This window comes from Phyllopteryx taeniolatus, chromosome 16 (genome assembly GCF_024500385.1).
Source record: "Phyllopteryx taeniolatus isolate TA_2022b chromosome 16, UOR_Ptae_1.2, whole genome shotgun sequence".
Lineage (NCBI taxonomy): Eukaryota > Metazoa > Chordata > Actinopteri > Syngnathiformes > Syngnathidae > Phyllopteryx > Phyllopteryx taeniolatus.
In genome coordinates, this window is record NC_084517.1 from 16,709,151 (window position 1) to 16,728,574 (window position 19,424).

The window sequence follows — 19,424 nt, forward strand, 5'->3', positions numbered from 1 at the left end:
CACTCTGCATTATCCATCAACGATCATTGTGTTAGTAGCCACAGTTTTAAGTTGGTTCATTTGATAAATACGTTTTGTTATCGTGTTATTGTTTGCAGTGGCATAAAATTGCACTGAATAAGAGATGTATCAATGAATTTGAATACCTCACTCAGCCAAAGGAGGGAAACACTATTAAAAATAACTCAACTTTAAAAACTAGGTATATCCAGTAAATAATGAATGTATTATTTTTTAATAAAATGTTTTTTAAAATTGTTATTCATAAAGTAGTAATTTTCTATTTTTTATTTCTATTATAAATATTTAATAATACAGCCAAGTTTACCATGTGAAATACATTTGTATACATTTTTCAAATGTTAATAAATTACAACATTTAAATATTATAATGTAATATGTTAAATTGTATAAATATATTGGTATATATATATATATATATATATATATATATACAATTGTCTACATTTTCATTGTCTACATTGTTATTATTGAAGTAATATAATGCGTTAAATAATATAAAATACACGTCAAGGATTTACTCTTGATATTAACCATGAATAAATATTTATTTCTATTATCAGAATTGAATAATATCTAAATTAATGTGAAATTTAAAAATGTGAAACATGTCTCATTCAATATTTTTTAAGTAAATCACAGTTCTTAAAATTTAAATATAATGACTAAACATACAGAATATTGAATATTCTCATTAACATAGAGAATTTAATCATATAAAATACATATGTTTCATAATTGCTACTGATATTAAAAAGTAATACATATTTATTTTTATTATACATATTTAATAATGTCAATGTAATCCTATAAGAAAGATTTTCTTTTTTTTCCTCCTGAAATTTCACTGAAAATATAGAACTTCACCTGTAAATCATCTGAAAACAAGACCACTTCAGAATAATAAGAATAAAAATGCTGTAAAAATAATTGTGTTCTAAATCTTTTTCCATGTTGTTCTGTGCAGTATATGAGCACTCGGCTAACCAAACAGGCAGCACATTTATTTTTTTTCCTCCACTCAACACTTGAATAGGCCATGATAGTTTTTGTGTCTCGGTGTTTCTCTGGACATTTTCAGTCAATTAGTGTCAGCACTCGTCTTTCCAGCGTGCCCTGCATCTCTCTCTTTCTCTCGCTCTCTCTCGCTCTCCATACGAGGACTCGACTTTGCATAATCAAACACTTGTTTGCTTACTGTCTCTGCGTACACAATCCTCAGGCCCTTCGCTATTAGATGAGCAGATTAGAGAAGCAGCTTGTTGCCGTGGAAAAGCGTGTGTGTGTGTGTTTGCTGAAATGAAGGACGCGGGATCAGGTGCAAGTACCTTTTACTCACTCTGCTTGCCGTCCATTTTATTTCTCAAATGTATGACATCTGCACAGTAGTCTGATCCATAAATGAGCACGTGTATTAGGACGTTATACATACAGGAAGTGAAAACAGAAGAAACTAGACATACGTAGGGTATATAGTCCAGGGCAGTGGCAACGCTAGGGCTATTTATTAATTTTTTTTCTGAAGCCCCCTTAAAATATTTTGTTGCATGTGGTTAGGGCCAAGTTTAAGTGTCTTAGCACCCCTAAAACCAATCTTACATCCCCGTAAACGATTTTGTACTTCTGCAAAAAATGCCCGTGGCACATACATACATGACTTGGATGAATATTTTGCGTGGGAAATTTCAAGATAATCCCATTTATTTGTGAAAGGTATTGCTATTACTGCATTCTAGTATTTTGAGCATATTTGGCACATATGACTGTGATCCAGGCACTATTTTCAAGAGTACATTTTGTGTGAAATTTCAAGCCAATCCAACTCAACTTGAAAGGCATTTCAAACATTTTTTTTTTCATCATGAACTACAACGGCAAATATTATTTTGAGGAGTTGAGTGAAATTTCAAGATAATTCCACTTATTGAAAGACATTTCAAACGCCGTTTTTACCAAGAATTTGAGCATTTGTGGCATTTATGTCTATAGCTCAAACTTTTTTTTCAAGGTCACTTCTGTATGAAATTTCAAGTTAATCCCACTTAATATGTTCCTAAAATAGCATTTTTTAAAAGGAATTGTAACAACTTTTGGCACATCTACCGTATCTGTTTTGTAGAGCAAACTGAGATGGCCTTGCTTGTGAAATTTCCAGTCAGTTAATTTAGTTTTACAACTGGTCAGGCATTTTTTTTTTAAGGTAAAATGTCTGAACATTTGTGGTGCGTCTGTCTATGGTTCCAACCCTCTTTTAAATACACATTGAGGCAGCTTTATGTGAGAAATTTCAAGCTAATCACAATTTGTTCAAAGGCAATTTGAACGCTGTATTATAAAAAAAAAAAGTGTATTTTTGGCACATAAATGCTAATTTAAAGAGCACTTTAAGGTGTCTTAGTGTGTGAAATTTTAAGATAATCCCATTTAATTTGTGAAATGCGTTTCAAACACTTACTTTTGTGGTTTTAAATTAGTAGTGCATACCTGTATGTCATCCTCCAGCTATTTTGAAGATGACTTTGATTTGACCTTGTGTGCAATTTCAAGCTAATCACATTTACCTGGTGAGGGGTGTTTCAAGCACTGCGTTTTTAAGGTGAATGTTTTTCGGATTTTGCGGTGTCACTCAAATGCTTTGGAGGACAACATGCTACGATTACTTCTGTAAGCGCTGCGCATGGAAACAATTAGCGGACAGTGGCAAACGCACTTGTTTCTAGACCGGAGCGACTCCGCCGCTTGGCGTCGTCACGTTTTGAACCAGCCGGCGCCGACTCCTCAATCAGGCTGGCCATTTAGCGCGGCAGTCCCTTCATCTCTGGAACCTTTTCACACAGCGAAATGGAGGACGCCAGAGTGGCGATGGGACAACAAAGTGGAAGTGCCTCCGCTGCCTAGAGCTCTTTCGTCGAGATGTTGAAAGAAAGTTAAGAGCAAGAGATGCCATTAATGGAGGCCCGCTATTGTATATGCTCAGTGTGATAAAAAAGGCCACTGTCCAATGTAGGCATAACCATCCTGGCATACAGCGGGAGGGTAACGGTGAACAGTACTGATACAGAAGATTACAATTCGTGTTTTGGGGTGATCCTGGAGTGAAAGAAGGGTGAGGATGTTCGGTGAGGACTACCGAGTGTTCGTGCCCAATGTCGGCCAGGTGGTGTTGTTGGGATGCGAGGACGCTCCCGTCGGAGGTAAGCAGTGTCCAGCTACGTCTCACTCTTTTTACAAATGGCCATCTGTGCCAATCTATGCCAGTGCGCTTGTAGCCTGCAGGATAGCAATTTTTAGACGTTTCCAAAAATGCTTTTCTTCTCTTTGCCATCATCGGGATTATTAGTTTTTGCTTTTTGCAACATTTAGCGCAAACAAACGAATGGTGAGTTTTGATGTGGTAAATCACTTAATCCTACTGGGGCTGAATTTTCTGTCTGGCTCATTAACAGCATGTCTGTAATTGGTTTTGTTTTTTTAGGGTCTACACAAAACAACCTACTATGGTAAAATTGTGAAGGGCGTGTTTGGCACAGAGGTCCATGGTTCAGATGATATTTTCAAGATCCCTTTTGAGGTGGCCTTGTATATGAAATTTCAAAAATTAATGACATTTCAAACTCAGCTTCTTTTTTTTTTTTTTTTTTTTTTGGTCAGTGGTTTTAGCCTTTGTGGTGCTTTAGTCCATGGTCCTGTTGTCCAGACACTATTAAAACCGCTTTGAGGGGGCCTTGTGTGTGAAATTTCAAACTATTCCCACTTAATTTGTGAAGTGTTTCAAAGTCCACAATTTTAAGATTGAAGTTTTGAGCATTTGTGGCAATCCCAACAATGTTTTTTGAGTAAAAGGTTTTAACGTTTATGGCGCATTCGTCCATTGTGTAGATGCTTTTTTTAAAGACTCTGAGGTAGGGCTGGGCAATTATGGAAAAGCTAATGATCGCAATTATTTTGAGTGATATTGAACGATTATTCATTAATTTCGAAACTATTTATTCAACTCCCAAAACTCAACTTTAAATCTAACTTAATAGAAAAACCAGAAAATAAATTAGTAACAAGTAAAATAATCATTCATATATTACAAAATAGAAAAAATAAAAATAAATTAGAAATAAATAAATTAGAAATAAATAAATTATACTTATAATTATTATAATTTATCATTTATAATTTATCATTTATAATAAATAATGCATGACAAAAAAACATTGGCACGTCTGGGGTGACTGTATTGTTTATAATATATATTTGTTGAAAAAAAAAATCCTCTCAGTATTCTGGCATTTAGCAAATAGAAATAATATTGGTAATCCTAATGACCTAAAACAGGAACATGTTAGTCAGATTTCATGTCAGACAGTAAGGTGGGAAGAAAATTGTTTGTCTTTTTATACCAAGCCATCACTGTATCTGCTGTTCCTGCTGTACTCACTTTGGCATATTTTATTTACATGTGCCCTGCGATTGGCTGGCGACCAGTTCAGGGTGTACCCAGCCTCTGGCCCGAAGGTAGCTGGGATAGGCTCCGGCACGAATGAATGACAGCAGAATGAAAGAGGAATGAATGAATAATATGAACTGTAAGTGGTTATTGGCAAAAGAGGCGCCTTTGCTCCCTTCGCCTTTTTAAAGTTGCTTCCGAGAGGACGGGAGCAGACAGTGCGGCCAATTAGCCGGCTCCATTCCAGCGAACACGCTCGCTCTCTGAAGGGCACGGACGTTCACATTGCGTATATGGTAGAAAAATGAGCATTGATTTTGGGGTGAAACCCCGATTCCTCCCTGATGAAAGCAGCACGGGACAACTGACATTGACTCCTCCATCGTCTCCACCTCCTCGCCTATGTGAATATCTGATCAGAATTACAGTAGTAACTTGCATCTTGGCGGGAGGACAATCCAACACATTGAATTAGTTCTGGTAATCAGATCAATGTGTGTGCGTCTGCTGTTTGAGTGTGTTTTGAGCAGTGGTGGGAAGTAAGCAAGTACAGTGGTCCCTTGAGATACGAGTGACCCAACGTACGAGTTTTTCGAGATGCGAAATGTCGTTCGGCGGATTTTTTTAAATTTTTATTTTATTTCAATTTTTTTTGCCTTGACTTGCGACACGAGCGCTGTATGGTGGCAGTGAACTCAACTCATCTCACAATAAGCATCACTTTGGCGAAAATGAACAATTCCTCAAAAAGATGCTTTGAGCTGTTTAATGCTACTTCCAGTTGAAGTTTACTGTCAACCTAAACATCAAACAAAGAGAATTACACCTTATGCATTTAAAACAACCAAACAACTGCCTAAAGAAAGCCCCGGCTAGCTTATATGCACATACTGTACAGTATATACAGTACAGTAATCACTCATTTATCGTGGGGTTTAGGTTCCGGACAACCCCTGCAATAGGTCTAATCTGAAAAAAAAACAAGTGAGGTGTATTTTTTTTCATTTGTTATCATCAGCTAATTTAGTCTGTTTCGTTATGTTGTTTTGTTTGCTCATGTTGTTGTCAGTTCAGTCACGATTAACCAATCAGAATTTAGCTTGCAGCGTAGCTGCTTCCATGTTTTTTTTTTTCTTTTTCAATATGAGCGCTGTGCAAGTTAACAAAAGCGGGAAACTATTTTTTTTGTGCAGAGGTTTTGGTTCTTGGTGTGTCAAGTTATCAAAATGGGTATTATTATGATGTACAGTGAAAATTAATCTTTCCTTCTTACTTTTGTATATTTCAGTCATTACTGTTTTACAAAGTAAATGATTTAAATCAGTACTTCTACTTTTACTTGAGTGTTTTTTTTTTGTTATTCTTTTTTTTAAACACAAGTGTCTGTACTTCTCCTTAGGTACAGAACGTGAGTACATCTGCCACCTCTGGTTTTGAGATATTTTACGAAGCACTGGTTTGAGCGAGGATTCCCCGAGAGTGTTTTTCTCACATTGCCTGCCGCATTTGAATGAGTTTGAGGACTTTTAATGAAAGAAAACCTTGATGTCAATGACAAAGCACTGTCAAATATTGCTGAAGCCAATATTAATTTTCAAAATGATTACGGGTGTATTAAGTCAACAAAGACCTCAGCTCCACGCCAATCATTCCTCGCCTGGCACACTGGGCAAAAATGAAGCCAAATGAAAGAGTGTTGTTTGGCCACATAAGGGATGGAAAAGGACGGAATTTCAGGAGTGTATGCATGATTGAGATAAGCGACAGATAGACGGCAAGCTGGGAACCGGTCCTCGGCCGCACGCTGGCACGTCAGCGATAGCTCCCGCTGAAACGGTTGAAGCCACGCTGCACTTACGCTGTCAGGCAAGGATGTGTGAAGGTCACAGAAAGAGGGAGGACGGCGGTACCTCGCAGAGCGTTCAAGCTTGGGATGATAGTTTAGCTTGTGCCCTCCATCTTTAATAGTCTGCACTTTACTTGATGTATAACTTGATCCCGTCTGTACATAATGATATCTCGCGTTAATATATTGCTGTCTGGCACCACCAGTGGAAAAACGGAGGTCACAGATTTGAAGTGTTTACGTTTTGCGTGCTTTTACATAGCTGATATGGCTGTGTTTACATTGACGGAACACATGGAACAACCTGAATGCGCAGACACCCAAATTGTATGTAAGTCACTCCACAACTGCCAACACTGGCAGTGACAACATGGAAGTGAACAATAATACATAAATAATACAAATATTTAAGATTACATAGCGTTTTGGTTGGCCTTGGCTGACTCTTCCCCGCCACTGATTTAAATGAGCATAACTGTCAGCAATTATTTTGAAGGACACACCTTTAATGTAGCAGCATATTTAGACCATGTCTATGCTTTTGCTGTAGACATGTAGACACGTATGCGTTTGGGCTTTCGAAAGAGGCCTTATTCGGATCTGAAGGTGTCCGATTCCATACGTTTTTGTTTTTTTTTTGCCCCTAATTTCTCTGCCCTGACGCATACCCCAATTGTGTCACTTGAGGGGAAAAAATCCGAACACGTTACTTGAACCATGCTCGATAAATCTTTACCCCGCTTGACTCCAAAAGGACAATCCATGTTTGGCAGCTAGCTCCATTTTAACAATCTGAATAGACAAGAGACTATTACACCTTTTAATCAAGTCTTCCCTCCCAACTTATTCTTCTAACCGTCCTTTCCACCATACAGATGTGGACATGGCTTTTCTGGCTTCTCTCCGACTTTTAATTAGAAGTTAGAATTTGGCAGAAGAGTGTAAAATTTCAGTGGTTTTCATCTGGCGCACACGGCGGTAAGCAAATTAACTCTGTCTCCCAGGCCTCTGTTCTACGGCGCTGGCCATGAATAAGTCAGCACCCAATGGTGCCCTGGCCTAATGAGCTGCTTTGCATCGCACCATCGTCAGCCCTTTTCTCCCCTGAGGCAGCGTTGCCTTAAAGACACTGCCAATGCCGTGGCCTTGACTTCACTCCCACGTGGTCGAACTCTTCTGGGACATAAGTGCTTCTGACGAGTGAGGATCTATCCCATGGGTAAATGGCTGAGAGAGTCCCATCATGCCACTCCCGCCGACCTTCCTCGCACTCTGAGAATCTAGGTCAGACCTTGCGTGACGGACAGCCAGCCATTGTCACCACTCAGACACTCAGAGCCGTGAAGTCCTGGGAACGTAGCAACAAGCTCTGCCCCTCGCAGGACACTCAGTGATGGAACAGGTCCCTCCTCCCATGAGGCTCTTACTCCCTTTGACACACCCTTTCCAGCCCATAATCCTCGAGAGACCAAGCGTAGGTGTGGTAAGATCTTGAGTGTATGAGTTTTAGACAGAAGGAACAGGGTCGCCTTCAGGCCCAGTAAGTGCAGATTTACGTTTGTCTACAATCTTCCTTGATCAGCTTCAACATGACGCTTGTCTGATTCGCCACTCGGGTTCTCCTCAACTCGATGTCAGGATGACAAGGGCACATGCCCAACTCTATTTCCAGATTGTCAACGTATGACACGGGTAGTTTTAAGACCTCGCCTTGCTTCTCTCTCGCTCTCCTCTACTTCTGTAGCCCCCTGATCACATCTAAACACAGTACTTACAAATCATCCCTTTAGATTTTGTCTCCCCATCCATTTGCTGCCTCGATTTCCCCATGCTCCAGTTATTAGCATTCCGTTCACTCTGCAGGCTCCCTAATTTGTTCTGCCTCTGACACTGATGTGCAGTCAGGTAGAAGAGACAAGTAAAGAAAATGTCAAGGCTTTACGCCAAGTTGAAGCATGGAGAGTGGATTCTTCTCATGTTAGTCCTCCAGGAAAAAAATGTTGACCCCTCTTGTAGCACATGTAAATATCGCATGTGGTCAGCATTCAACCAGTGTCATGGGTTAACCATGTAGATGGCTGAATTTGGCTGCAAGTTCTGATAAAAAAAAAAACCTTGATTGCATTGAAGACTCACTTGCTAGTTTTTGATGGGAATGCAATTAAATATTATCCTGGATCTCTGTATTTTGGAGGTCAAACATGGCAAAGACCGATCCTTTTTTTTGCTATAATAGACGCACTATAGGTGATTCTTCCCCAAGAGTGAGGCTGATTACCTTGATTCCAGCTTTAGGCCATGGGTTTAATGTAAAAGGCAATGAGTTCCTTCTGTAACTGCCAGGCTTAGAGTCATAAATCCACACCTTCTCCCCTGACACAGGCCAGGATTACCTGCTCTGCATAGGGGAGTTCCTTTCGACAGGCCTGTTGTGCGATTCTACTAACATGCCACAAGACGGAAGATCAACATCACTGTAATTGACACGTACATACACTGCATCTGATACGACAGATCTGAGAGATGAAAAAGGCCTTAATGCCTCATGTGAATGTCTGATCTTTCTTTCATGGATTGTTTTTTGTTGCATATTCTAACAATTGACTGTGGCTTTTTGTCTAGCCAAACCGATAGCTCAGTCCTGGGTAAATTGTTAGTATGCAGCACGACAACTGGTGGTATATAGGTTTTTGTCATGTTTATTATAGTGTTTCCCAAAGGAAGCATATACAGTACCTGTCCAAAGGAGTTGGATAACGTAAAAGACAGGAATTTCATATTAGAAATGAAGTGAATGCAGGAACATCTACTGGACTGAATGTGCTTCTTTCCAGCACAGAGCATATTTTGTAAAATGTTTTTGTGAACATTTTCAGTCGGTCGCAGTTGCATTTGCTCCCAGATGGCAGTTAATTCAGTCAACCACCTGCAGACCTGACCTAGCAGTCAACCGCTATGAACTTAAATGTTATTTTGCAGCGGCCAAATCAGCTTTGTTTGCTCTATGCTCACCCCTGATTGGATGTTATTAAACCCTCTATTAAACACACACTGCAGCTATCTCTCTCCAACTTATTACTGCTGCTGTTTTAACTTGCCGTTTGATAAATAAGTCTCAAACTAGCGGCAATTAAATGGCTAATTTGTGGTTTTGTTCTCTACATATTAGGAATTACCCATGTCAGTAGCAGTATGGGGACAAAGAAAGAACAGAAACGTATGTTTAACTCTCCACTGGTTCCGTCTTGTCAGCAGAAACTTGTTTGTAATTTTCCTTCCAAGGACGTCTGGATTTTTACTGATAAGGTTCGAGTACAATGGTTCGAAATAAACAAAAAAAAAACTGCAAAGCCTCTTAAATCAGAAGCTTTTCCAATATTAATATTTAACATGTCAGTGTGGTGAAGAATGGGTTTCTTTGTTATTGTAGCAAAGCAACAGTGGTGCTATTCAATTGTTGAGATTTTCCCACTATAATGTGATAGCCGCCATAGTGTGGAGGACCACTGAAGTGGACATTGAGGCTACAAGGCAGTTCTGTAGAGCTGATAGGGGTTAAACGAGGCTCCCTTTCCTGTCGGGCCGATGCTCTGATTACCTTCAAACCTGAATGAGCGGCGCGTCCTTCAGAGCGGAATGCTGATTTATGTGCTGGGCCAGGGGCTTGTACAGTAAGCGCTCTCAAGCAGCAGTCGTTAAAAGGCTGCTGCTCCCTTTTATTTCTCTCCTCCCTGAAAATAATTGACACTAATTTGGATGTGTTTTTCACCTTTACACAGCAAGAGCTACATAATTGATGAATTCCAATGCGTCGTAGGGGGTTTTGCGCCAGATTACAGACAAATGTCTTGTAAATTGTTAACGGCGCGGGAGGGAGAAGCTTGTCGCAATCAAAGCTTGAATATGTTTGGAAGATATCATGACATCTAAATTTGGGCAACCCTTTCCCATTCCAGCTAGTTAGGAATGAAGACTGTCGTTGCAATGGTACAGGGTCATTGTCAAGGATACAGGATTGATGGATAGCATCATTGAAGTGTCTGATAAATGTAAAGCGCTGTCTCCGTTGGGAAGCCTGATAGTGGATTTTACAGAGTGGTGAAAAGAAATGACGATTAAAGATCTTCAGGATCAGTAAGGTAGCTACCAATCCGATCCAAAACGTCTGTAGGAACCTTGTTTTCATCAGTGACAACACACATTTTGGTTGTGTTTAAAAAAGCGTGGTTGCCTACTGGTTACTAAGGAAAGCCAAGCAAAATACCAACAATATACGAACCACTCGGCTAAACACCCATTACAACAATGCAGTGGCCAATAAAATGTGTCTGTTTCACACTAAACTGTCACACAGAGAAAGACATTATCAGCATCTTAGCCATGTTTTGTAAGTATCTGAAAAAAGAGCAATATGTGACATCTTCACACGACTGTATGTCTGTAATATGATTGTGCAAGCGCAACCACACCAAGTCAGCATAGGAGTAAGCTAGTAACCAATCGTAGTAAACTTCCCTTCAAAATTGCAGCGGTACGATGATACGTGAAACATAAATAAATATTAATTAGAGCAGTGGACCCTGACGATCTTGACTTGATTGGACGTTGTTTGACCTGCGCAGTAGCTCCTCTTCAATGCAAAAGATAGGGCCAAGGTGGGTCGCTACATTCCAGCGCCCCAGGGTGATGACATCCTGGCTCCATGTCTGTGCACACAGCCGTTGGTGCATTCCTTGTTCAGGGGCACAGCAACGTCCAATCAAGTCAAGATCGTCAGTCTTGATGTGGTTGCACTGACTTGGTCTACCACCCTATCCTGTTCTCTTAGCTCTCAAAAGGCAGCATGGTGGTTCACTTGTGGTCCAAACGTCACGACATTTAAATGAGCTGACATCCCCAACCATCACATGAAATGTTGATGACTCACCGCACGCCTGCTCATCGCTGTCGAAAAACTGCGCAGTCCATGCGATGACAGATGCCGGCTGTCACATTGGTCCCGGGGAAGAAAAATCACAACAAATATGTTTAAATAGTCATTCTCATCGCAGCCTCTCAGGGGCGAATGATGGCTCGTTAGACTTTGGGTCGTTTGTCACCGGGTGCTGCAGACGGGGCTGAAGGGGGTCCTCATCACATAAAGATGAGTTATAGCACCCCCATAACCTTAGATTACTGCGCTGTGGGCTACAACTGAGGGGGAAAAGTCCTCACAGGGAAGAAGATGCTTTTTTAGAGGCTGTCGGGGATGAGAACAATGCAAGGGAGTGATGAAGACAAACATTTTTATATCCTCTTTTGATTTTGTGTGTTGCCACCAGCCATGAAAGCAACCTTGTTGTAAGGTCACGCAGGTGGAACTTGGTATGTTTTGAGCCTAACGACAGGGAGTCCTCGGTTTACGACAGCGTTCCGTTCCAACAGCGGTGATTTAACCCTAATTTGCAAGGAAGTCGGAACATTTGCGATCAATGCCAAGAGAACACAAGCACTTGAAACTGAGACAGTTTGCGTCGCGTCAACCGATCACGTCACAACAACAGCAATGTGTCACGCAAACATTTGCAAATGTGTCTCAAAGTGGAAGTCTTCATGCGAAAAGTGGTCGTCTTTGTAAACAGAGTGACATACCATTTTAGGAATCAAGTTCAGGCGCGTGTGGCACGACCAAAACCGTCATGGCGGACCACGGCGGCTGTTCTAGCTTCCTGTTTGTGTTGTTGAACCTAATACATTTTAGTGTCCATATTCGTGGTTCGGCTTTAGTGACTTCAGGTATTTGTGGATTTTTTTCAAACTGTACTGCATAATTCCTGAAAAATTCGCCTATATGCCATTTTTGTGCTCAGGCCAAAGCCCTGCATAATATCAGTATTGCTTTGGCGCCATCTCAGTGGCAAGAAAATATGTTGACGTGAGTTGAGGAGTGAAATACAACTAAATTGTACAAATGTACAGCACTAGATCAAATAAAGTTTAAGCCACTGTAACATGATGCACAGTTTGAGCATTTATTTCAGTGATTCTTTGCATACTACAAGAGGGCGCTATAATGATAAGGCTAGCTTATTCCCTTTTACATGGTGGTACTAGCATCGCCTGACTGGTACTTAGAGGCATCAGAATAAGAAGTGGTCCAAAATGTCAGGCTTGTTTTTTCACGAAATCCTCGCTCACCCGCTTTCCCTTTTCGGGATCACTCAGTTGAAGACGGCGGCGGCCCGCTCATTTTCTTACCTCGAGACTGCTGCAGTGTACAAATCCAAGTGTACAAATGCATCCATTACGCTCAATGGCTAAATGTGGCTAAATGTCATCTGTCAAGAGGCAACATCACACAGAGTGACAACATATGTTTGCAAAATGATGACTGATTTGACCTCTTTGAACTGAAAGATTTGACAAACGGAAGGGCGGTCAGTCATCCTAGATGGGGCACATCGAGAGACGCCAGGTGGGGTGGCGTCCTGCATCGATTTTGCTTGCCGCCCTTGTCCAACCAGGAGAAATGCCCGAGGCAGGGCACAATATAGCGACTGTCTCGCAGCTGGCCTGGAAAAAGAGGTGGCCAGAGACAGGAAAGTCTCTCTCTTCTCTCTCTAGGCCAGGGGTTCTCACACTTTTGGGTCCAGGGACCCCTTACAGGAGAGAGATTTTTCAAAGGACCCTCTCATAATAAATAAACGGCAATTAAAAATAACTACCATGTGCACACCCCTTAAATGCCATGGAAATATCAAAAGAAAATTAACATTTCAACCTAAATAGTCATGATCTGTTTAATAGAAAGAAACTTCCCTAACTTCAGTTCAATTAGATTCAATATTTATTTCCATTGTTCTAGCTGACATGCACTACTTTTACTGACATCTGACTGTGAACAAAGCAAAGCCAGTGTTGGCAACTTGCTGATTTGGTCGCTATATTTAGCGATTTTTCTGACCCCTCTACCGAGTGTTTTCCGAAAGTGACTTCAATTCATGCAAAGAAACAGACACCATGAGAGGAATTATTTTCACATTGTGTTCTTGTAGAGCCTGTGAAGTGAGAGAGATTTCAGACATAGAAATAATGTTGGCAATCCTAATTGACCTAATACAGGAAAAGTTTTGTCTGATTTCATGTCAGACAGTGAGAAAAAAAGTTAGTTATTAATAGGCTTTACACGATCAGGTTTTTTGGGCTGATCACCGATCAACGAGTTTAAAAAAACGATAACCGATCACCAACCCGATCACAAGATGGACGATGTGTCGATTTAAATGACCTGTTCATTTACTGTATATACCTGTGTACTTAAATGCTCCAAAAATTATATTTACAATAAATAATGTATCTTTGCTCCTCTATTTATGCCAGTGAGGCATAGTGACAGACAGAACAAATGAATGGTCTTCTATTACATGGCAGGAAGTACATACAGTAATTAATGTATCCACTTTTTGTGACATTTTTGTTTGTTGGTGTGCCGTTAGATTTTTCAATTGTAAAATATGTTCCTAGGCTCCATAAAGGTTGGAAATCACTGCTTGAGTCAGATCGTGTATTCTAATCAGTCAGGTCAAACCAACATTACATGACAGAAATAATGGGTGCTTACTTACTGTAATTAAATTACTTTATTTTTAATTCCATGACTTCACCCACACCGAAACTTTAGAGCATGATTCGACAGAACGGCGGCATGTTTACGTCCAACCGTTCCTGCTACCGCTAGCTTGCTAGGCTACATAACATGTTATTGCCTGCTTGCGAGCCGTATCGTATTAAAAGTATGCGAACATACCTCAAGCAAGCCTTAAACAAACATCCTCTCCTGTCCTGAGCACCGGTGACCACCAACACACATTTATCCCCATTTTGTCCTTATAATACAGTCGGCTCGCTCCACTCTTGTTGTCGTCGCCACGGTAACGAGAGTATCCGGTCGATTTTGAGTTGACAAGATAAAGCCCAATGATCGTAAAAAACAGGATGCGATGGTATTGGAATACAAGATTTTATTGCAGTAGTCTGACATAGTGCAATCGTGAGAGAGCAAATTTGTCTTGTAGTTTGATTACGTGTTGTCTGTCTCAGACGTGTTGTCTGTTCCACACCGCCGGCATGTTTTTTTTGTTGTTGTTTGTTTTAAATAACTTTATTGGCCGTCATATATTTCCAATACTAGGTCAAAAGACACTCGACAAGGTTAAAAATAAACTATTTTTTGGATTCAAATATACTGTGCACGCGGCGATGCGGAGTAAATGTCTTTTGTGGAGCCGATCAATGACGTCATTGATCGGATCGGCGAATTATGACATTAAAGCCGATCAGCATAAAATGCTAAATATCGATCAAATCGTTGACTGAATGTGATCGAGAGGGGCGGAGACATGCCTGTTTTCCAGATGCCACCCTCTCAAGATGAAGGAGAAGAAGGAGGAGAGCGGCAGGTGGCGGTGTCTCTCTCCAGGGAACTGCTCCGAGGAAAGAGGACAGGAAGTAAGGAATGGGAAAAAGGTGAAACGGGGGGCAAGTACAGAACTCCCACAATGCAGCAGTGAACAGCTGACCCACAGACAATATATTGCTCTCTGTGTTCCCTAAGCCATTATAACCTCTAATGGCGCCATCACTTTTTTTTTTTGCTGATGAAGCGTAAAAGCACATTAGTGGGCTTGACGAGCGAGTGGGCTACAGGAAGCACATACATTTGAAGTGTAAACAAAAACAAGCTGAGGCCGAATCACAAATCTCTCCCTCTCTCGTGGAACATAAAGAAGACCCGCAGAGATGCTAATGCAATTAAGACACGCTTGCTTTGTACACAAATCTGAATAATTAAAAGGTGAAAGAGGACGCCCTGAGCAATTCATATCCCATTTGTATTTATTTGTAGGAGCCAAATTGCCCGGTGGGTCGTATGTTTCTTCTCTCTGATGCAAAATTGAGTGGACTCGCTGTTTACTTGGCTCTCAGTGTTAGCTTAGCAACACACACGCAAACACGCTGCATGCAAAAACTGCATAGACAATGTGTGTGTGTGTGTGTGTGCGTGTGCCTGCGTGTGGCGACTTAATCCCAGTGTGGAGCAGGTGTCAAACCTTGAGCGGCAATTGTTAACCTTGTGTCACCCAGCGGGTGTAACCCTGCATCAGGTAAAATGTCTACAGGTGGTTTGTTACGTGCTCTCTTCGTCCCTCCAAACACATTCATTTTGAATGACTAATAGTAATTACTAAATCATAACAGCATGTGATGCACTAGTATCCTGTGATGGCCATTTTGGCCACCCCAGGCCACTGCTGCAGCTAGTTAACTGAGTGCCTCAATTAGAAGTCTTCAAGATGAGCATCATAATGGATAGCGTGGGGGGAAAAAAAACAAATATATATATATAAAGCTTCTCTTTACGGCACCCCAGCGGGTCTCCATGTGTATATTCATCCCTTTTGTGGGCTCTTTTTATTAGCCATGGATGCCAAGATCGTAACTAGTATCCCTGTAGGCTCCAGTTACACTTGCTGAGCGGCGGGAGAGGTCGTAGATGGAAGAAGTGCAAATGAAAGACTCCACTCTCAGGTTGCATTTAGAGAGCGTGAGGTGGTGGGGAGCAAGCAGTTGGAAGAGGGGAAGCTGTGGAGCTCAAACGCAACGTGAGGGTTTTAATGAATTTGGCCAGCTTCATTTTTTTGCCGCTGATAACTCAGCCAAGGTGAGGGTTTTCCGAAGTTTTGGGACTTTCTTGATATTCAGGAGTGACTCCACTTTTCCATCAATCTACAGGTACAGTATGTTTGCCGTGTTCCTCTCGTCCTTTTCCATAAATGACTTTCTTCAAGCTTCCGATTGGCTAAAAATGACGTGACAGTCAGTTTTCGCGCCACCTGTAGCTTTACAGAGGCAGGGCAATGTATCCATATGTCGTTATATTTGAATGTGATCGTGCGTATCAATACAACAGCATCACATATGCTCACTGTCCCTGCAAATATACTGTATATTTACATGTCTGTCGTTTGTGTCTTTGCCATGGAAATTTACCAGAACAGGCTGCTACATGTGGTCAGATAGCCATGTCTGGGTGAAGTGGCATGTGGCTCATAATGGCTTGTTTACTGTGAGAGTGCCAACTGATCCTTTGTTAGTCAGAAGACCAAGTATACTGCATTCTGTGCATCTGCTCTATGCAACCGCTTACATGCAAGGAATGAACTAGAACAGGGTTCGGCAAAAATTTGGTGCTTAATGGCCACGTTTGATTTTTAAAATGGACAAATGAGCCATGTTACCTTTAAATTAAGTAAAAAAAAAAGAAAAAGTAAAATTTGTATGTAAAATACAGAATACCAGGAGGAAAGAGTTCGTAAAAGATAGCAAATGTCTAAAGTTTGGGATCATTTTATACTTAAGAAAGAATATAAAGTGTGGGGTACCACAACAGCACGTATACAATGGCCAACACAGAAGTTAACGTATCGATGTTAGCCAATTTGCTGTAACCTGACACCGTTAGTTAGAATGTATTGTAATGCCACCGCAAGTGGTCAAGGTTAGACACAGCCGTCAGTGCACTTCCGATCGCTTTGTTGAACAAAAGGTGAGAAAACAAATACGTAATAACCTCATTCATTCCCGAGCCGCCGATGGCCACAACTCACGCTGAGTGTCTCAACATACAATTAACAGCCAGTTAACTCTCACTCTCATCCACCAGGCCTCGCCTTTTAAAGCTGTACACACTCAAAGTCACCGATACTACTGTAGAACGTGGATGGTGAGCCCAGGTCGACAAAAATAATACCTGCAGCTTACACGCCAATGTTGTTGCATTTAATAATGCAAAATCAATTAATCCAATTACTCGGACAACCGATAGAATACTCGATTCTTAAAAATAGCTGAAGCGCTAATCTTTACCATCGATAATATGGCAAAATATGTATTGGGAGTTACGCTGGAATTGCCTTATTTCATTATGGAGACCCATGCATACTCATAAAACCATTTCAAGTGGAGTGGAGGACAGACAGGAGGTTGAGTCCCAACAAGGAAAAAGGGCCCAAGGTGCCTCGGTCGGCCATCTTCGCTCGTAGTGGCGTGCACTCAGATGAAAATAATGCGTGAAATGGAGTGAGAGCAACACTGGAGGACCGAGAGAGAGCGAAAAGTGACATTATTCACAAGTGGCAGCTTTACTGCACTCTCTCTCGCGAGGTCTCTCTCCATCCTGGTGTCCCTCCCTGCGTGTCCTCTTTGAAATGTCCTCACTCCATTTTCCTTCCCAGTCAGGTAGTCACCAATAGTCGATGGGCAAGCAGGGACGAAAGGTTGAAAGGAATGCCGATGGAGGACACTGGCGAAGCCTCAGGTGGGCACTTGAAGCAGGTCCCTGCTCTCGTGTGTGTGTGTGTGTGTTTTAACTCTCCTTTGACTTCCTGTCAGCTGGCATCTTTGCTTTGTTTTCTTTTTCAACTTTAATGAGGCGCTCCCTTCCTAGGGAACCTTTTAAGAGGAGGACACTTTAGTTTGTTGTCAGGAAAGGCACGTATTGCGCCACTGTCGTGCTTCAAAAAGGCTCAGCGGCCCCCCTCAGAACGCCGCCGCCGCCGCCTCATCACTGACGTGCGTCTCCGCTAACTTTCCCCGTGAGTCCTCAGGGGACTTTTTAAGTCATTTGTAGCGAGTCGCTCCAGCTTTGTTTGATAGCTGATATCGCTGCTGCACTGATGCTCTCATTCATATTTGCATATGTGGGAGTTTGTGAGGACTCTTTTTTTTTATGTGTGCAGTGACTACTTTGTTAGGCGTCTGATGACATCTAATACAAGAGCTGTCAGACAATACAAGCGAGAGTAAATGCATCCTTTGAAATATAACAATACTCAGCTTATAATTAAAAGATGGCGTGTTTCTTACATTTTGACAGCAAAATAACTCAAATTCTAAACGAAAAGAAAAACACCTATCTACAATAAGAAACATACTGTTTCATTAAGAGTGAATAGAACGGAGGATTTATTATCTCTGTAAATGTGGAATTTGTATCGGATCCCCTTCGAGGTATGGAGGTGTACTTAATGAAGTGTCCCGTGAGAACAGGTGCATTATTTGGAAACATGGTTGCTTAAGATTATTGTTATGATTAATGTTTGGTTTCATTCGTTGTATTGGATCATATTAGATGTGGGAAAGTGTGCATAAAGAAACGTACAGTATACGTGTGTTGTTTGGAATAATAATTAGTTGTCTCAGACACGTGGTTTCACTTAACATGTGTTATTTGTTGTAAAAAAAAAATAATATGCATATTAAATATACAATTTTGAGTTGATAATATTGCAACTGTATCTCATATTGTAAGGATTATTGTTTGGTTTAATTCACTGCGTTGGATCTCATTCGATACCTCAAAAAGTGAGGCTAAGTATATATTTTGGAATCGTGGTTGGCTCTTTCTGATACACAGCTACATTTAAATGTGGTATTTTTAAAAATATGAAAAATTAAATAACATTTACAGTTTTGAGTTGATAATATTGCAGCCTTAGCCAGCCTTAGTCCTGTGACAGCATCATCAGTTTTGTTATGTTCAGTGTAGTCAGTAAGCAGTCTCCTTCTCGTGGTATACGAAAAATCACTTATTTAAATGTTCAAATTGTGCATAATGTTAAACTGGGATAATTTTTTTTTAAAGGGGACATATTTTGCAAAGCCGATTTTTTTTTTATAGTATTTGGAATGGAATGTTGTCTCTATGGCGCCTCGGCAAACATGTGAAATATGAAACGAAATCGTCCACACATTCCTGAGTTCCAGACGTTTTTCTGCCGAGAGGCCTGAAATCAGGTCATTGGAATTTCTCGAGTTTATCTACGTCACTAGCAAAGATCTCTGCCTATCTCTCCACTCCCGAGCTAGCGCTGTCAACATAACAAACTCTGCTTTCAAAATTGGGTCTTCTACACAGAGGCAACCATTTAGAGGAAAGGGGGCGATCTTAGCCAAATATGGACAAAGTGGATACAAAATTGGGTCAAACAGAAGTACCTGTCAGAGGGCCTTTTCTGGACACTCGTATGACTTATGTTTTTTGAAGTATTAGTAAGTACTATGTAAGAGAGTCACTCTATG

The 19,424-nt window shown here is 40.9% G+C and overlaps 1 protein-coding gene across 21 annotated transcripts in view; it reads left to right on the top strand.

Moving 5' to 3' along the window:
* The window catches only part of srcin1a (SRC kinase signaling inhibitor 1a), a 130,789-nt gene that overhangs the window by 48,601 nt on the left and 62,764 nt on the right, over positions 1-19,424 (top strand). For 7 of the 21 annotated variants that reach the window (XM_061749096.1, XM_061749105.1, XM_061749109.1 and 4 more), the window contains exon 1: positions 14,482-14,792. The exons of 6 other annotated variants lie outside the window; for them this stretch is intronic. In XM_061749096.1, the coding sequence (XP_061605080.1) occupies positions 14,684-14,792 (109 nt within the window). In that variant the 5' untranslated portion in view covers positions 14,482-14,683. Of the gene's footprint in view, positions 1-14,479; positions 14,793-17,575; positions 17,662-19,424 lie in introns of those variants that run through there. 8 more of the 21 variants (XM_061749111.1, XM_061749098.1, XM_061749097.1 and 5 more) reach the window with 4 other exon arrangements.